A 17,130-nucleotide genomic window follows, 5' to 3' on the forward strand; every position below is an offset into this window, starting at 1 on the left:
ACGTGAAACTGATGCCTTCCTGAGATTACCATGGATCTACAATTTGGAGAGTCATGGTTGCTGCTGCTGCTGCTGATGATTACTTCTTTACTAACTCAATATTTAAGAGCTAAAGGAGAATTTAATGGAACACTCAAATATCTATGTTGTAATTAACTGTAATTTACAAATAACTCAAGTGATCATCTCTTGCTAACTTTCTATTAATCACTTTCACCCTCTCTCAATATGTTGTGTAGCCCTCTACCGCCACCACCATTCTTATTCTACACAGGCTATTACTCTTGCTCCCATCACTTTTTATTTCTATGTTTATTAACAGTTGAAGGTATTAAGGAAAGAATGAAAAGATTAGAATAATTCATTATATACAAAAGGGAATATCACAATAAATCAGTAATATGATTTGAGAAAGAGTAAGAGATTTATAGCAAAGGAAGCGTTCCTTGATTTTGAAGAACTTTGACTGAAGTAAAACGAAGCAAAAGAAAGTAGTATGCTTAAATATTTCAAATTACCATATTAAGCAGATTGTTATATCTTTTTTTGTTTTCTGCATAATTTACTGAAATTCAAACTCTTGGTGACACTTGATATCCTTGCTAGTATTACCTCTACTATACAAAGAGCAGTTGTCTGTATGTATGTTTGTGTGTCCAACTAAAAGTTTAAAAAAAATACAGAACAAAGATCCACAAAGTTGGTAAATTTCTGATCAGCGATGCCCCAAATGTATATCTAAAATGTAGAAAAAATATTCTCTGGCACAGGGGAGGAGGAGTGGGGGTCACCTTTTTATTTTTTACTGTTTTTGTCCTAAAGGGAAGTACTGATTTTTTTTTATCAAGGAGTTATTTCCCTTATATTGGCTCATTCCACAAGGAATCTATATGAAGGCGAATAGTTGTGTGTCCAAAGTGAGGAATAGTTTGAGTGGATGAAAAAGATGGGCATGGGGGTGGAAGGGTGAAAGAGAGGTAGGTAGAATTAGATAAAGAGATAGTTTTACTAGAAATATATTTCACTGTTGCCCCAGGCAATGCCGGGTGGCCCTGCTATTAATTAACTAACTTTTGCTATTTTAAATTATTAATTTATTAAAATACATGTAAAACAAAGTAATTTGAAATATTATAAACTTATTTAAAAGCTTTTCAATATTTAAAAATTTGTTTAAAATCATACAAACATTCTGTAACACTTCTGAATATTAAGACGTGAGTAAATTACACAGTATTTTGATTATGTGCACTAAAATTTGTTTTGTATACCAATTAATTTTAAAAAAGAAAAAATTAACAAGAAAATAATTCAGAATTCACCAAAATTGTAATAATTTCATAATTTATATTTTAATATAGGTTTTTTGATTTTGATTTATTTATTCAGTTATAATTGATGTTTTTTTTGTTTGTTTATTTTTTTTTTTACTATTATCCCTTTTATAAAATAAATGTAAGTTATAAATTATTAAAGTTAATTAAGAAGTTTTTGATGGAATAATGTTGATTAGATGGTGCATTATTTTTAAATTGTTGATAATGTGTTCTTGTTTATAAGCGAAAATTTTAAAATGTTTTTTTATTCTGACATCTCTCATCCTTTTCCATTCCAAACGTTTTTTTTTTTTTAATTTACAAACTTTTTTTTTTTTTTTTTTTTTTTTTTTTTCAACATTTTTTTTAGACTGAACTTAATATTTGTGTGATATTTTTAACTGAAATAATTTGGGAAAAATTTCGATCAAACACTGGTATGTGTGAGCCTTACACAGTCTCCTTTCCTGATTACACAAAAGGTATGTCGATTTTTCCCATCTTTACTAGTTCCTTCACTAATCATAATTCAAGGATTAGTTGAGAAAAAAAAATGTATGAATTTTAACAAATACAAAAAATATATAAAAGGCTAATAATAAAAACTGATTGATTTAATAAATTTGTAACCTAAGATATTCTTTTTTTTTTTTTTTTTTTTTTTTTTTTTTTACACAGTGATCACCACTTATCAAGGCCCGGAAGCCACTCAGGGATAAGGGTTATTGCAAGTACATTACGTTAGTGTGGAGATTTGATGAAGTGTTTACTTAAGGGGGCGGTTCATTAGGAATTTGTTAACGTTGGACTTGAACACATCCAAGTTATAGTCAGGTGGGAAGCAGGCAGACGGAGCAGAGTTCCACAGGCGTGCAGTTCTAAGAAAGAAGCTTTCTTCATGGAATCCACATTTTGATGTAGGCACAGATAAAGAGTGGGGGAAATTTTTCACAGTGGATTCAGCTAGACGGGTGTTTTGTGAAGGAGGAACCAGAGATTGGAGTTCAAACGAGCACCTGCCATGGAAATAACGATAAAACAAGGATAGGCTCGCAACGTCTCTTAATTAACATTTGTTGCAGAAGGCCGGTCACCTACATAAATTGTAGCCAGATGCTTCAGCCATACCGGTGCGGCACTTGGGCAGAGCTATTTCTCCAGTTATAGTGGTGATCAGTCTTACAACTAAGAAAGTAAACGCAAGCAAGAAGTAACAGCAATGACAAAGAAAGGAAGAAAAACGCAGATGAATAATTGAAAAATGGAAATGTTATTTATTGCGAATAAATACAAAAGGAAATGATGTAGAACAGCCATTCTCAACCTCTTCTCCATCATTGACCCCCCTCGGCTTTACGTATTTCTCCATTTACTCCCTGCTCTCATACAAAAATTTTATAGCCATCATAATGTGACATAAAAAACAAGAAGATCAAAAAAGAACCTTTTCATCGTTTAAGACTAAGTTTTATATAAAAATGGTATTATACTTTTGTATCACAATAATAAAGAAAATCAAATCTTTTCGAAATAAAAAATTATGAAGTTTATTTGTATTAAGTTTCTTATTTTTAAATTATCAGGTACTTCAATTATTTACTCTCAACTATATAATATTTTACTCCTAGGTATAAATTTACCCTTGGTTGAGAACCTCTGATGTAGAAGACTTAAAGGAAGTTGATAGATGATGATTCTGGAACTAGGAAGGCTGCAAGGACAGGAAATGAGGTGTCTGCATGGACAGTAATGCAGGAAGCTGGAAAGATGGACAAAAATGGATGGTCACGTTCAATGCCGCCAAGACTAAACTAATTTCATTCAATAATTACAAGAAACCTTCTCTACCACCTATAGCAATGGCCAGCGACTCTTTATCTGAGAGTACGTCTTTCAAGCTCCTTGGCCTAACGTTCACAGGAAACATGAGTTGGAACAATTACATCGAGGGCATTGCCAGGAAGGTGGGCTCTCTCTACCGTGCTAGAAAACTACTAACACTCGAAAGTATCCTGAATCTCTATAAGGCAACCATTCGCCCATGTATGGAGTATTGCTGTCATATTTGGGCTGGTGCATCAGCTACTAGTCTCTCGCTCCTTGACAGGGTTCAAAAGAGTCGCAAATCTGATAGGCCCTAAACTGGCATCTAAGCTTCAGCCTTTGTCCCATCGACGAAACATTGCATCCCTCTGTCTGTTCTACAAGTATTTTAATGGTGAATGCTCTGATGAACTGCAAGCACTTGTGCCTCCACGACGTGAACACCCTCGACAGACCCGACAAGCTGCAAAATCCCACCCCCACACTGTAGAGATCCCTAGATGCAAAAGATCTTTCTACTCCAGTAGTTTCTTCCCCAGAACCGCTAGACTTTGAAATTCCATTCCAGGTCACTGCTTCCCCAACTGTACTGACTAGCAGTATTCATCCGACGATGCCCATGTACATTGCTGATTTGAAGATGTCTTTTTCTTTTATTCATTTCATGTTACTTTTCCCTTGTTTAGGGGTCAGGCATTTTCTGAAATCATGCAAGCTTACACTCCAATTCTCATGGTTCAGCGAGTCAACTGCCTCCAGGCTCCACATTGTGTGGTCTTGTTTAATCACTTGCTTTTAAGTTTTCCTGCAATTAGTTTATACAGAAGGATGAATGTTTCACATGGTCATAACATTATAATTAATTTGTTCTTTAGATGACCTCTATTCTTGGCAAATATTATGCTTTAAACAAAGCTTCTGACCTGACGTGTTGAGTTTGGTGAGATTTGTAGATCCAGCAAATCATAGATCTATCATTGCTGTTTTTTTTTTTTTTTTTGTTTTTTTTTTAACTATGCATTTCCTTAAAATAAGGCATCATTCATATTCGTTTTAATGTCGGTTTTACATGCTAGGACTGACTTTCAAAGTAACCTATTTCTGGTCAGGTCTGTAGTTATTCCTCTTTTCCTCAGGGCCTTTGGGGAGGGGCAGAAATTAGAGGTCAGTTAGGCACCTACCATTAATATAAAAATGCAGTAGAGAGAGGCTAGTGACATCTCTTCTATGTGAAAGGGGTTTCTCAAAAGAAAGTCACCACAGTTACTCTTTTTCTTGTGATTCCTTTATAAATTGAGTTGGAGAATTTATGTACATGTATGAACATACTCTTATGCTAACACTATACAGGCTATGATCATCCCACTCGTTGTGCCGGATCAAAGTTGCTGCTCAATTAAGTCCATACTACAACAAAAGAACTCTCTCAACCAAAGAAAAACACAGCTACCGCTTAAAAACAATTAACTAAAAATTTATTTTTCTTGGCTGAACTGCATGCGTGCAAAATGAGATTTTTGCCTGACCAACCCTTATTATACATCTCATTAACACAATGATGCAGCTAAGAGTTCTGAGGACTCACCTTGCCCAAAGAGGCAAAGCAACCCAACTAACAGCAAGCTCTTAAAAAAAAACAAAAAAAAAACCATCTGCTTGAACATCCAACTCCAACTAACCTTCCCTAAGATCCAACTACAACTGTCTACTTCACCCTGGAAATGCCGACTGACGCATCCCCTTCACATCTGGAATCTCTTCACCCCTGACTGAATTTTGCCTTTGTCAGTGGTCATTATTCGACCGCCCAGAAGTTGACTACTTGAGATATATACTGGCGATAATAGCTAGACAGTCTCCATTCAAAGGGGCTTATCTGCAGATAATCTTAGATATTACTTTTCTCACATAGGTTGGTTCTAACATGACTTCTGTTTAATAAGATACCTATTTTATTTTAAAAAATTAAAAAAAAACATCCCTAGAGTGGGTCAGCTCTGATTCTTTATGTTTTCTGCTTTATCTTATGATCAACGTCTGTTGCTTGTATGCACCACTCAAACATGCTACTAATGCATGTTTACACAAGCCAGAAGGTCATTTTTGCAGCATATTTTTTTGCAGATAGGATGAAATATTTTTAAAGATTGCTCTACATGTTATGTTAATGGCGATTAAATTAGCTAGTGCAAGTTTTGATAAGTTAATCCAAGTTTGTAGAACAGAATCATTCCCAAGATTGAATTAAAAATGGATAATGTAAAGTTAAGGAAGGGGAGCGGCAGATAAATAAAAGAGAGAAATAATTTTTGAGCAGAGAGAAAACAATGATTTTCAGATCAGTCTCTCTTTGGAAGCCGTGTGAATGAGCCACTGCCAATGATGTAGAAAACCAATAATCTCAACAAATGTTATCAATGTATCTGTCATTGTGTATCACTTATTTTACTAAGTTAGAAACTTAATTGGAAAAGTAAATAATTAACTAAGGGAATATTAGTCTCTCTCTGCTGAGTCAATTTTCTCCAAATAAAACCCTAAAGTAAACTATCAGCAAACATCTCTTTACATTCTTTTTTCATGAAAAGAAGCGAAACACTCATAAAATCAAGCATGTATATAATGACTTGTATTTTATTATTGAAATTGTTACAAACATAATCAAGACAGGAAAAATCAAAAAAAGATATCAATGTTTTATTTTAATTCATTAATTACAAAAAGGAAATTGTCAAAAATGCTTAATTGGATCTCTTCTCTTTCCTATCCTAAAAAAAATTACCCTCAAAGTATTTTATTTTAACATACAATATTGAATATTAAAAAAAAATTTATTTATTTTAACATACAATATTGAATATTTAAAAAAATTTATTTTAACATACAATATTGAATATTTAAAAAATTTTATTTTAACATACAATATTGAATATTAAAAAAAATTTTATTTTAACATACAATATTGAATATTAAAAAATTTTATTTTAACATACAATATTGAATATTTAAAAAAATTTTATTTTAACATACAATATTGAATATTTAAAAAAATTTATTTTAACATACAATATTGAATATTTAAAAAAAAATTATTTTAACATACAATATTGAATATTTAAAAAAATTTATTTTAACATACAATATTGAATATTTAAAAAAATTTATTTTAACATACAATATTGAATATTTAAAAAATTTTATTTTAACAGAGGAAATCTTTGACATCCTGTGCCTTGATTGTCCGCCAGAATATTCCAAAGAATTCTATGCATCCTATGTTAGTCTTTTTCTTAGCGTCTTCTTCTACGTCTGCAGAGATCTCAACGAAATTCGACATTTGGTAAGCAACATCATCTTTTCCTGTAGATAATTATTATTTACTAGACTACCCGTGACCCATTGGGTCAGTATGTTATATTAGCTATGAAATTCATGTATGAGCGTGACACTTGTGACGTAAAGAAAATAGGGTTTTTTTTTTTTTTTTTTACATAACAGAAACATTTCTATGAAAGTATATTAAAATGAAAAATCACGGACAGATCACTCAAATATAGAAAAAAAAAATCCTCCCTATTCATGTAAAGTTACCTATTTTTCCGAATAATCACTCAAAAATCGAAAATTAAACATGATTTTTCTATTAATCGACGGTCATTTAGCAGCAAAAACGCACATGAACCTACCGATGAGAAACATAAGAATGAAAAACACATATTGGAATCCTTCAACCAAGTTATAGAAACTTAAAATCTAAAAAAAATAATCAGTGAAACCTGAAGCAAAAAATAAATAAAATAAAACTAATATTGAAACAGATTAGTAAATGTGTCAACAAATTCACCGTTCTCACACAACTATTTTGTATCTAGAAATGTAAACAAAAAAAAAAAAGAAGGAAGGAAAAGGGACGGATAGAGAGTAGTAGTAGTCTTGGCTTTACTACAAGTATTCTCATGTTTGTCAATGGGTTAAAGTTGTTTAGTTGTAAGAAAATAGCGACAGTATAGTTGTAATAAAGAATAGTTGCAAAACACCCCCACTCTTCCCATGTTAAATAATAATTTCGAAATAATGACGTTAATATTTCAGTGTGCCAGTCAAAATCTGCAAAAGAAGCGATTTGTGTTTATTTGTTTACATTGTTGTGGGTTAATGTTTATGCGCGCATGCGCAACCGGATGTTGTAAACCGGAAAGTGGGTTACATCACTCGTTACAAGGTCATTTGAGTTTTATAATTATATAGATTTATATAATATGGATTTGTATATGCAGTTCTCTTCTAAAAAGCAATGTTTATTCTCTCTCTCTGTCTCTCTCTCTCTTTATATATATATATATATATATATATATGTGACATGTTGTCAAATCTTAGACATTTCATAGGTAAATTAAAATTATTTGAAAACACGAAAATGCCAAGGAAAATTTTATTAAATGATACAATCATTTTTGTCTTAGACTTTCAGTGTTAACAAACCCTTATCAAAGACAATTGTTGCTTTTAGTGTTTTTTTTTTTTTTCTTCATTTTAAAAGTTATAAGTCAGTTGACACAGAAAACCTAAGACAAAAAATGATTTTATTATCTAATAAAATTTTCCTTGGCATTTTCTGTTTTTCAAAAAATTTTGATTTACTTACAAAATGTCTTGTAAGATGTAATAGCAAGTCTCCTAATTAAAATTCACACCAACCATCGATTCAGACTGACTGCCATCGTCAATAAGAACAGACGATTTTTTTTTACTTCACATGGATTTAATCCATAAAGACTATAACATCTAGAATGAAAAAAATAGACAAAAAAAAAAAAAACACTAAAAGCAACAGTCTTTAATAAGGATGTGTTGACACTAAAAGTCTAAAAGTTCAGGTATATTGTTAACATGAACAAAAAACTAATATTTTTAATATGTACTATTAAGTTAAAAGAAAGAGATTACTTTGATTGAAAATACAGCTAAATTAAACCCAGTTAAAACAATAAGGTAAATACCAAATTTTAATTTAAGAAATAGTGCAAGCATGGATATAATATTTAAAACACTTTTTCACAGTTTATTTGTTATTCATGATTTTCCAAGTGACTAAAACTCAAAAAATGTGGGATTAAATTACCCTGTGGGTTGTCAAACTAAGAAGCTCTCAGCATTTAAGGGGAGGGGGTGAATAGAACGACTATGGAAACACACAATTGACTCCGACAACCAATGGAGATAAAATCTGAAGTAGATAAGGTTAAAAAGAAAGTGGCAGGATTCGTTCCTTCAGCTTTTTCATTGGTCTTCTGGGAAAATTTTATGGTTTTTATTTTCTGACTGGGAAATTCATTTGGAATCCTAACAAAACATGAAAATGTTGAAACATTTATCAACCCGCATGGACTTCTTACAATGTTTATATAATTTTAGTTATTTATATACACTAGTAGGGGGACACAACATTGTCCAGGATTGAATGATGATATTAATGAATGTTTCACACTCCCATATTTTTATCGTCATGTAAGAAGTTTAAAAAAAAAAAATTTTCACAGTCAAAAACTAGCCAACAACAAGTGTAATGTGGATAAATTTCCAACCCAGAAAACAAAAATTCTTTTTTTATGGAATGTGAGGACTAAAGGACAAAATAAGGGAAACTGACAAAAGTAAATCCAAGGTCAACTTTCTACTCTCTAAATGGATATATTCTTTAATTTCAGATCCATTTGACATATTAGTTGATAGTGCAACAGATAGCTGTTTCTGCGTTGCTGTTAGTGGATTAGAGAGGTGGAGATTGTAAATGACTGAAAAGTATCAAAATATCAGAAGAGAATGATGTGTATCCTGATGATCCGTGCCAGTTTAAAAAATTTGAAAATCTTAGCTGGAGAATTGCAAGGGAGATGTGGAAACATTGGCTAGCAGGAAGCATCATAGCAGGCATTCTGACTGTGTCCATACAACAAAATTTGCTAAGAAATTAAAACAGAAAAAGTGTAGCAGGGCAATGAGGATCTTGGTGAAAAAGATAGGCATTGGAGTGGGAACTATGAAGAAAATAGTGAACGAGGAGTCGCAAGGGTCATCTATTCATCATCAAGGCCCAAGTTATCTGCTTGATGAAAGCAAGAAACCCATCAACTAGATTAAATGCACAGTTGTGCTTGGAATGTTTTGATACTTATCATTTTACTCTGCACAACAGTTTAGGCCATTGTTAGGCTTGTTTGCTGTTTTGTGCAGTTCTAGGAGGTCCACCCTCCCAGGCTTTGTCTTGTCACTCTTTGAGAAGTGGTTTATTGCTAATCACTTAAGATACTCCTATCTGGGAATGCCGGGGCTGCTTAGGCATTTTTTCTAGCTTAGAGTACTCTTCTAAGGCACTGGCTTTTCAAATCCCACTTTCCACCATGGTAGGAAGATAAATGCTGATGATTAGTTTACAGTTAGCACAAACTCTTGCACTTCATGAAGACCAAGTTATAGTCATTGAGTATGTTTCCAGCAAAAGTCATGTTATACTAACGCTGTGAAAATCACACTCAAGATGAGAACAGTAGTCCAATGAATCCAAACAATACAAATAACCTTAAGAAATAGTTACATGAAGCGAGTATCTGAGTGTACAGTAAAGTACAGTGCGAAGCGCTGCTATCTTTGCTAGTACGATACAAGTCCAGAACTAAGAGCATGCCTTTTCGACAAGCGCCAGCGGGATGATCAGGCTAGCTTTTCATGTTGGTGATATTCTCAACGTATGACCAGACGAAGGTTAGGAGGGGCCCAGTGAAAGAAGTGCTGGATCTCTTTGGACTTGTGGGTTGTTGTCGAGTCCTGCTGTTACACCCAGGGTCTGCTAGTGGCCACACTCTTCAGCACATCCAGGTACACTTTTGTGTTGGCTTTCAAGCCGAGGTAAAAGATGTGAGGTGGCATGATGTGGCTCTCACAAAAGACCATAACTTTCTTTCATCACGTCCCTGTTATCCAGATTTACATTTTAAGGGAATGTTGTCATAAATTGGATTGGTAGAGAGCATGAGTTGTACAGTGGTGCATCTCTGATCTCGCTCGTTGAAAATTGTGTCACTTTGACATGATAGAAAGCTCCTATCGCTGTTGGGATTTGTACACAACTGGTCAACTAGTAGATGATCTGCAACAAAAAAAAAAAAGAAAACTGGTTTCATCAAACGAAAATGGAATCCTGTCTTTTCTAGGGCAATAATATTATCGTTTCATCCTGTAATGAATATTAAAATTTTTCCACTGGTCGCATGATTCGAACCCTGAAGTCAAATGTGACTTCCATCCAACATCCTTATTGATGCAACTATCATAACAGCTGTAAGAATATTCATCATTCCAAGAGATGGAACTTTTGTTATAGGCTTTTGATATCTCTTACAGTGCTCAACCTTGAAGGGAGCATTCAATAATTACTTTTTACAATAAATATTTTAATATATGCATACTTTGTCTCAACTAAAACAAAGGACAAATTCAAAATCATCTCCTAGCAATGGATTTGGTATATATATATTTGGTGTAATGCTCAATACTAAAGTTATAAGTAGAGAAAATGTAGATATTTGGCGTTTCTACTTAACTTATTTTTTTGGTTTATTACGTACATATTTACTTTATTACCTATTTCTTCAAATGTTACTTTAATATTCTCATTTCTTTCTAATGCATGTTTATTATTCCTATGATTTATTGTACATTATTTATATATAGTTATGTAAAGATTTAGGTCTATATTTACAGTTAATTGATGATTTACATTCACTGTTTAGGAGGTTGGCTTTGTTGTGGAATGTCATAATCATTACTCTTTACAAAAGAGTAAGGTTGAAACCTTGATCGGTCAATTTGTTGCCAAACAATGTATAAATAGATTTGCTCCACTAATAAAAATGTTAGTTATTTGTATTATTTGGATTCATCGGACTACCGTTCTCATCTTCAGTGTCATGTTCACAATGGCTCAACCGATGTTACCTCTGACCTTTTTCAGGTGTATCTTGTCGAACTCTGGAATGTTTCTGTCAAACTTAGGAATTTAGACAAGATGAGAACAGTAGTCCGATGAATCCAAATAAAACAAATAACTGATCCTCATCTAAAAAATTCAGAAACGTAAAAATGTTAGTATTAAGCACTCAGATCCAATACATTTTAGCTTTATTAGTGATAATTTTGAATTTATTCTATGTATGTATGTATGTATGTATATACGTTTTTATGTCTTTCTGTTAAGTTACATTATTGTTTCAGCTACTCGGCCATTTTTTGCTCTACAACAGTATTGAACACTTTCTTCAGTTTTTATTAATTACCATTTCCACTAATATTTTTTTTTTTTTCAGGCAACTCTAAATTTTCCCAAATTTGAAGAACCCATTAAGAAAGGAGAAGGTACGGTACCTATTTTATTATTTGGTTTGTGTTTTATAACATTCATTAATTAAAAACCATTAATGATCTGCTGTTGTGTATAATGGTTCTCTATGCTACAGTTCAACGGTTTCTTAGTACTCTCCAGCCAGTATCTTTTTTTTTTTTTTAACTCTTGTTCATCCCAAACAAGGTGTATTTCCATTTGTTTGTAAGGGACTATTTGAACCATGTCTATAGAGTAATATGTGAGGAGATAAACAAGCTGTCAGTTTACATTACATTTAAACTTTTTCAAGAATCAGAGAAGGAATTACAAAGTCTAGCAGTTTGGGGGAAGATGTTATGTTGCGGGGCTCTGTATGACTGTGTGTATATGGCACTAGAAAGAATATGTTGTATTGTTGGGGGTTCTGTATGACATGGACGGGTGTACATATTATGTACATGTGTCTAACTCATGTGATGTCTAGTGGTATGATAATTGATAATTATGACAACATGTAACAGGGACAAATAACAGTTCTCTGAGGTTGTAACATCGGGTCAATCGGAGAAACATACCTGTTTGATAGATATTCAGGAACAGCTACAAAGAAGGTTCAGTTCCAATGAAGCAACAAATTTTGGGTTGTTTTTTCTGCAACTTTTATTTCCATTGGAAAGTTGCCGCTGATCCTAGACTAATGCATTCTAATCCCTTCTACTGGGAGCCATCACCGCCCAACTTGGTCCACTTTCTCTCACTTCCGACCTTTGACTGCATCTCCTCTCTCTTGCTTCCAATTTCTGACTCATCAAATCATCGTATCTTTTCCAAAAAACTCTACCTAAGGTCCACGTCACTTTATAATGACCTCTACATAAGAATCGTCAGACTCTAGAGGTCAACCTATTTTTAAATTATTGTTTATGTTCTGCAGTCTTTAATTTAAAACATCTTAACGTAAATAATTTTCTCTGTGAATATTTATTTTTCTATAACATTCCATTTTTATAAATATTACAACAATCATAACAATCGTTGACTAGCAATAACTTTGGCGTTGCTCTGCTAATATCTAATACGAATATCTAACACGTTGCCCTGCTAACACAAATAATCCAAATAATACGAATTATCAATCCTCATCGTAAAAATTTGGAAATCGATTCTTTTATGTTTTAAAACAAAAGGTTGTATATATATACTGTGAAGACATTTAGATCCATATATGTTATCATTTTTTTAGAAAGATTAAGTAATGCTAGGTCAGATTCTAGAGGTCAACCTATTTTTTAAATTATTGTTTGTGTTTTTAACATTCTTTTCTATTAAAACATCTTAACAGAAATAATTTTCTCTGTAAATATTTATTTTACTATGATAGCATTCTATTTTTACAAATATTACAACGATTATAATAATCGACCATTTTAATTATTTCCGATGTTTTCCGGTAGACTAACAACATAGCAAAGAAACTATTAGAGGAGAAGGTTTTCCGTCATTTGGGCTCATCAGTTAGACATATCCGAACTCGGGATTCGAAACCTGATATATATATTTATATATATATATATATATATATATATATATATCCCATTTAATATACCCAGTTTGAAAAAGATTGGAGGTTACATTGGTTGAAAAGTTGTTAAAATAACATGAAGAATAGTAGTCCATGTAATCCAAACAGACCAGAATCAAATAATGCAAATTATTGATCCTCAGCTCAAAATGCTGAAAATAATAAATATTGGTTAATATAAGCAACAACTTAATTCTCTATATGCCTTCACACCATCCGAGCCGCAGCTGTTGATAGGCCAATAAACCAAACAACCAACCAATCATCCGAGCCATGATCAAGTGTAAAAGAAGACATATAAAATACTGACGTTCACCAACTTGTGTTCCTATTTATTTGCCTTCCCACGAGGACAGAGTTAGACACAATGTCTGTTTTTAATGTGGAGAAAGTCCACCTCCCTAAAAAAAGGCACACTGAATTGGAACAAAAATTTAAATTGCCTCAGTCTAGAAGGGCATCTTTACTGACCAAAAACAGGAAGACTAAGTGCAGCATCAGAACAGATACTACACTTTGCTCCTAGCCAAAAGGCCAAAGAGGCGTATCAACTTGTGTTTGAATCTCGATATATTTATCTACCCTGCCATGGTAGGAAGATGTGAAAGTGGAAGTGAATAGCAAGTGCTGTAGATAAAAACGACTCTGGTCTGCGAAAAGATGCATGGGCAATTCTGTTGCCATTCCCTGGTAGTGATGTCTCAGGTGACTAGCAATAAATTAACTATTTCCCAAGAGGAGAAGGCAAGGCTTGGGAAGGTGAACTTCCTAGAACTGCATAGAATCAAGGTGATACCTTAGTTCTCAGAGAAAAAGCCATTTTAATAGCCTTTAGGGCCGAGGGGAAAACCCTTGGCTGATTAAATCGTACCATTTACAAAATTTTATATTTTCTTTGTATGACACATAATTTATTCCAGAGGCTTTTGTAGAATGTAACATTCCTTTGTGTCTATTACTACCAGATCCACCTTAACGTGATGTGGTGCAATCGGGAAAAGGTGACGATCTCCTTTTACCACTAACGCTCAGATCCTTGTTTTGTTCCAGTTGAAATAAACAGCCTTCTCCTTAAGGAAGTGATTACATTTTGATAAGCTCCTATGACTGATTTCCACTCCAACTTTAAAGTGGAAGACTTATATCCGGTCTGTTCCTAAGGTTGCTGGAAAAATCGTTGAATCATTCTACTGCACCAGAAAGTACCTGGACCTTCTGTCTATATAAGAGGGTTATGTCCTAAAACAAATACTGCTACCACATCTGGGGAGGTACTGCTCAAAGCACTCTTCTTCTGTTACATAATGGATAGCCCTATATCAGATAGCGATTACATCAGCTAGTGTTAATCTTGACAAGGGTCGAACTAAGTGCAAATCAAAGTGGCACAAACTAAATGCAGACTAAATCAATTCCTATGAAAGATCATGGGAGAAAATGACCTAAAGGTTAGGTATGAGGTCAATGTAGAGAAAATTCAAGAGATGTCAGCTGGCATGGCATGGCATGAGATATCGGAGTTGCGAAAGAAACTAAGTTTCAGTCAACCAATTTATGTGTAAATTAAAGTGTAAAAACTTAAAGGACTAGACATACAGCCCAATATAAGTGAGTTAACTGAAAAGAAATCACCAAGAAATGCCTCCCCAAGATCTTCTGTGTTGACCTATTTATCCTTAACTAGCGAGGGGTACCCGGTGTTGCCCAGGTGTTTGGAGGTGTGTGTGGAAACTCCGGGGGGGGGGGGTAAAAAAAGTAAGTATGAGGATCGAACCCGAACCCTTGAGGCTAAGTTGTAAATTAAAGTGTGAAAAAAAAAAGTGCGACGTTAACCATTGCCCCACCGCAAGATGCTAACGGAAACATGTTTGAATTTATTTAATTACTTGGATTTGGCAGGTGCCTGTTTTAATGAGTTAATGAGGTAAAGTTTGACTGTGGGATAGTATTTCATTTACTGCGGGAACGCTTCCCAAGATGTTATAGGAAAAAGACTAACCCACATGCGGCGAGCGAAAAATGTTGAATATTTATCTTCCTGAAATCGAGCAAATTAAATAGACAGGCGAGCTTCGTTGTTAACTGTGAGATATTACGATTTATATATGATATAAAAAGTTTTAAAAAGTTGTGAACCGACCGACCGCTTCTCTGAAAAAAGCCTTTTGTAGACATACAGAAAATGCGAACACACATACATACATACATTTTCGCTTTTATATTTATAGATTAGATAGAAATTGTTAAATTAGAAAATAATAGTCTCTCTCTCTCATGTGTTAGCTATTTCTCTCCAAAAATAAACATGAAAAATTCCCAGCCATCTTTAGTCTCCTTTTCTGTATACGTAAAAAGAACTTTAAAAAACTGAAAACGTTACATTTCTTGCACTGACAGAGTACAAAATCGACTTCATTCTTCATAATAACATGCTGCAACAATCCGCAAGAGAAACCAGAATCAAATATTGAATATGTAGTAAGAAAGTGATTGATGTCAAAAAAAAAAAAAACTACAATGACATTGACTTTATTTTATATATAAAGGTAAATCCGTTGCTTAGTTACTTTTTTATTTTCAGATGTAGTTGAGTAATTATCTTTGGCCGTGTATTTGAAAGTTCTTTGCTTTTAATATACTAAGTTTTTTTATTTATCATCTACAGCAACAGTGAATGATACGCGCAAACTTTGGAAAAATATTGAACCCCACCTCAAGCGAGCTCTCCAGACTGTTTATCTACGAGAAGTGTCCAGGTTGGTTTTAGTTGCAAATTATGAATTTAACCCTCACTGCACTGATTACTACACCTGTGCTACCAGATCAGGCTGTCTGGAGATATTGGCTTACTAAGACAAAATGCACCTAACATTGATGCTTTTTTGTTTTTCTACTTCCTTTTGCAAAACTTAATTGTTCTGCAAAAACAAAAACAACAACCCACCTTTTCCCCCTTTTCCTTCTTCCCATTTCCCCTTTCTCTTTCTCTCTTCCTGACTGGTTTCGTAACTTAAAATGTACCAAACATTAATACTGTAACCTTTTTCCCTCTCCTATTGCAAAACTCATTCATGTTCTGCAGGGCAGGGAAGAAAAACGTTAAAATTCACTATAAAACAACCAAACTAAACACTACAAAATAGCGATTGAAGGTACAAAGAACTTGAAGAATAAAAACCTTCTACAAAATAACTGGATGCAACATGAATACTATTTCCAAAATAACTGGATTCGGCGTTAAATAACCCGGAAAGGGTTGATATGTCGTAAAACAAAGCAACCTTACTAAACTGATTACTACAACAACAAGAACACTACTATCATCATCATATTTGATTTAATGCTGCTATGGCTCTTACAAATTGATTTCCAAACTAACTTATTTTTTGCCCAGATTTTTTTTTATGCTTCTTTCTTTCAGGCCCAACCTTACCACTTTATCCCTGGTGCTACCAGACCAGGCTGTCTTAATATACTGGCTTCTTGATCTAAAATCCACTAAATTTTGATGTTATTGTCTTTTTTTTTCTTTTCCTTTACAAAACTCAATCGTTTTCTGCAAACAATTTTCCTCTACAAAATAACCAAACTAAACACCATAAATTGGAGATATAAAGAACTTAAAGTGTAAAAACTTAGCAAAATGACCTTATCACTTCCGTGACCTCTTGATAATTGAGACTGTTATCTCAAATGTTTTGGATAACAGTAAATTGATTTGTTAAGATTAGTTCAGTTCAAGGTCATAACTTTCAAATTTGTTATTCATTATCAGAATTATTAAAGTACTAGCGAGGGGTACCCGGCGTTGCCCGGGTGTTTGGAGGGTAAAAAAAAAAAAAAGTAAGTATGAGGATCGAACCCGAAGCCTTGAGGCAAAGTTGTAAATTTAAGTGTGAAAAAAAAAAAGTGCGATATTAACCATTGCCCCACCGCGAGATGCTAACGGAAACACGTTTGAATTTATTTAATTAGTTGGATTTAGCAGGTGCCCGTTTTAATGAGTTAATGAGGTCAACTGCGGGATA

At 33.5% G+C, this 17,130-nt stretch overlaps 1 protein-coding gene and 1 pseudogene across 6 annotated transcripts in view; one reads left to right on the forward strand and one right to left on the reverse strand.

Annotated features, from left to right (window-relative positions):
• The window catches only part of LOC145293776 (origin recognition complex subunit 5-like), a 131,148-nt gene that overhangs the window by 99,005 nt on the left and 15,013 nt on the right, over positions 1-17,130 (forward strand). For all 6 annotated transcript variants that reach the window (XM_080140295.1, XM_080140292.1, XM_080140297.1 and 3 more), the window contains 4 exons: positions 1,687-1,798; positions 6,350-6,480; positions 11,504-11,552; positions 15,768-15,858. In XM_080140295.1, the coding sequence (XP_079996421.1) occupies positions 1,687-1,798; positions 6,350-6,480; positions 11,504-11,552; positions 15,768-15,858 (383 nt within the window). The remainder of the gene's footprint in view (positions 1-1,686; positions 1,799-6,349; positions 6,481-11,503; positions 11,553-15,767; positions 15,859-17,130) is intronic.
• Positions 13,469-13,649, reverse strand: LOC145294398 (U2 spliceosomal RNA; annotated as a pseudogene).

The sequence above is a fragment of the Euprymna scolopes genome, chromosome 15, assembly GCF_053919585.1.
Source record: "Euprymna scolopes isolate OS-2025 chromosome 15, ASM5391958v1, whole genome shotgun sequence".
Taxonomy (NCBI): Eukaryota; Metazoa; Mollusca; class Cephalopoda; order Sepiida; family Sepiolidae; genus Euprymna; species Euprymna scolopes.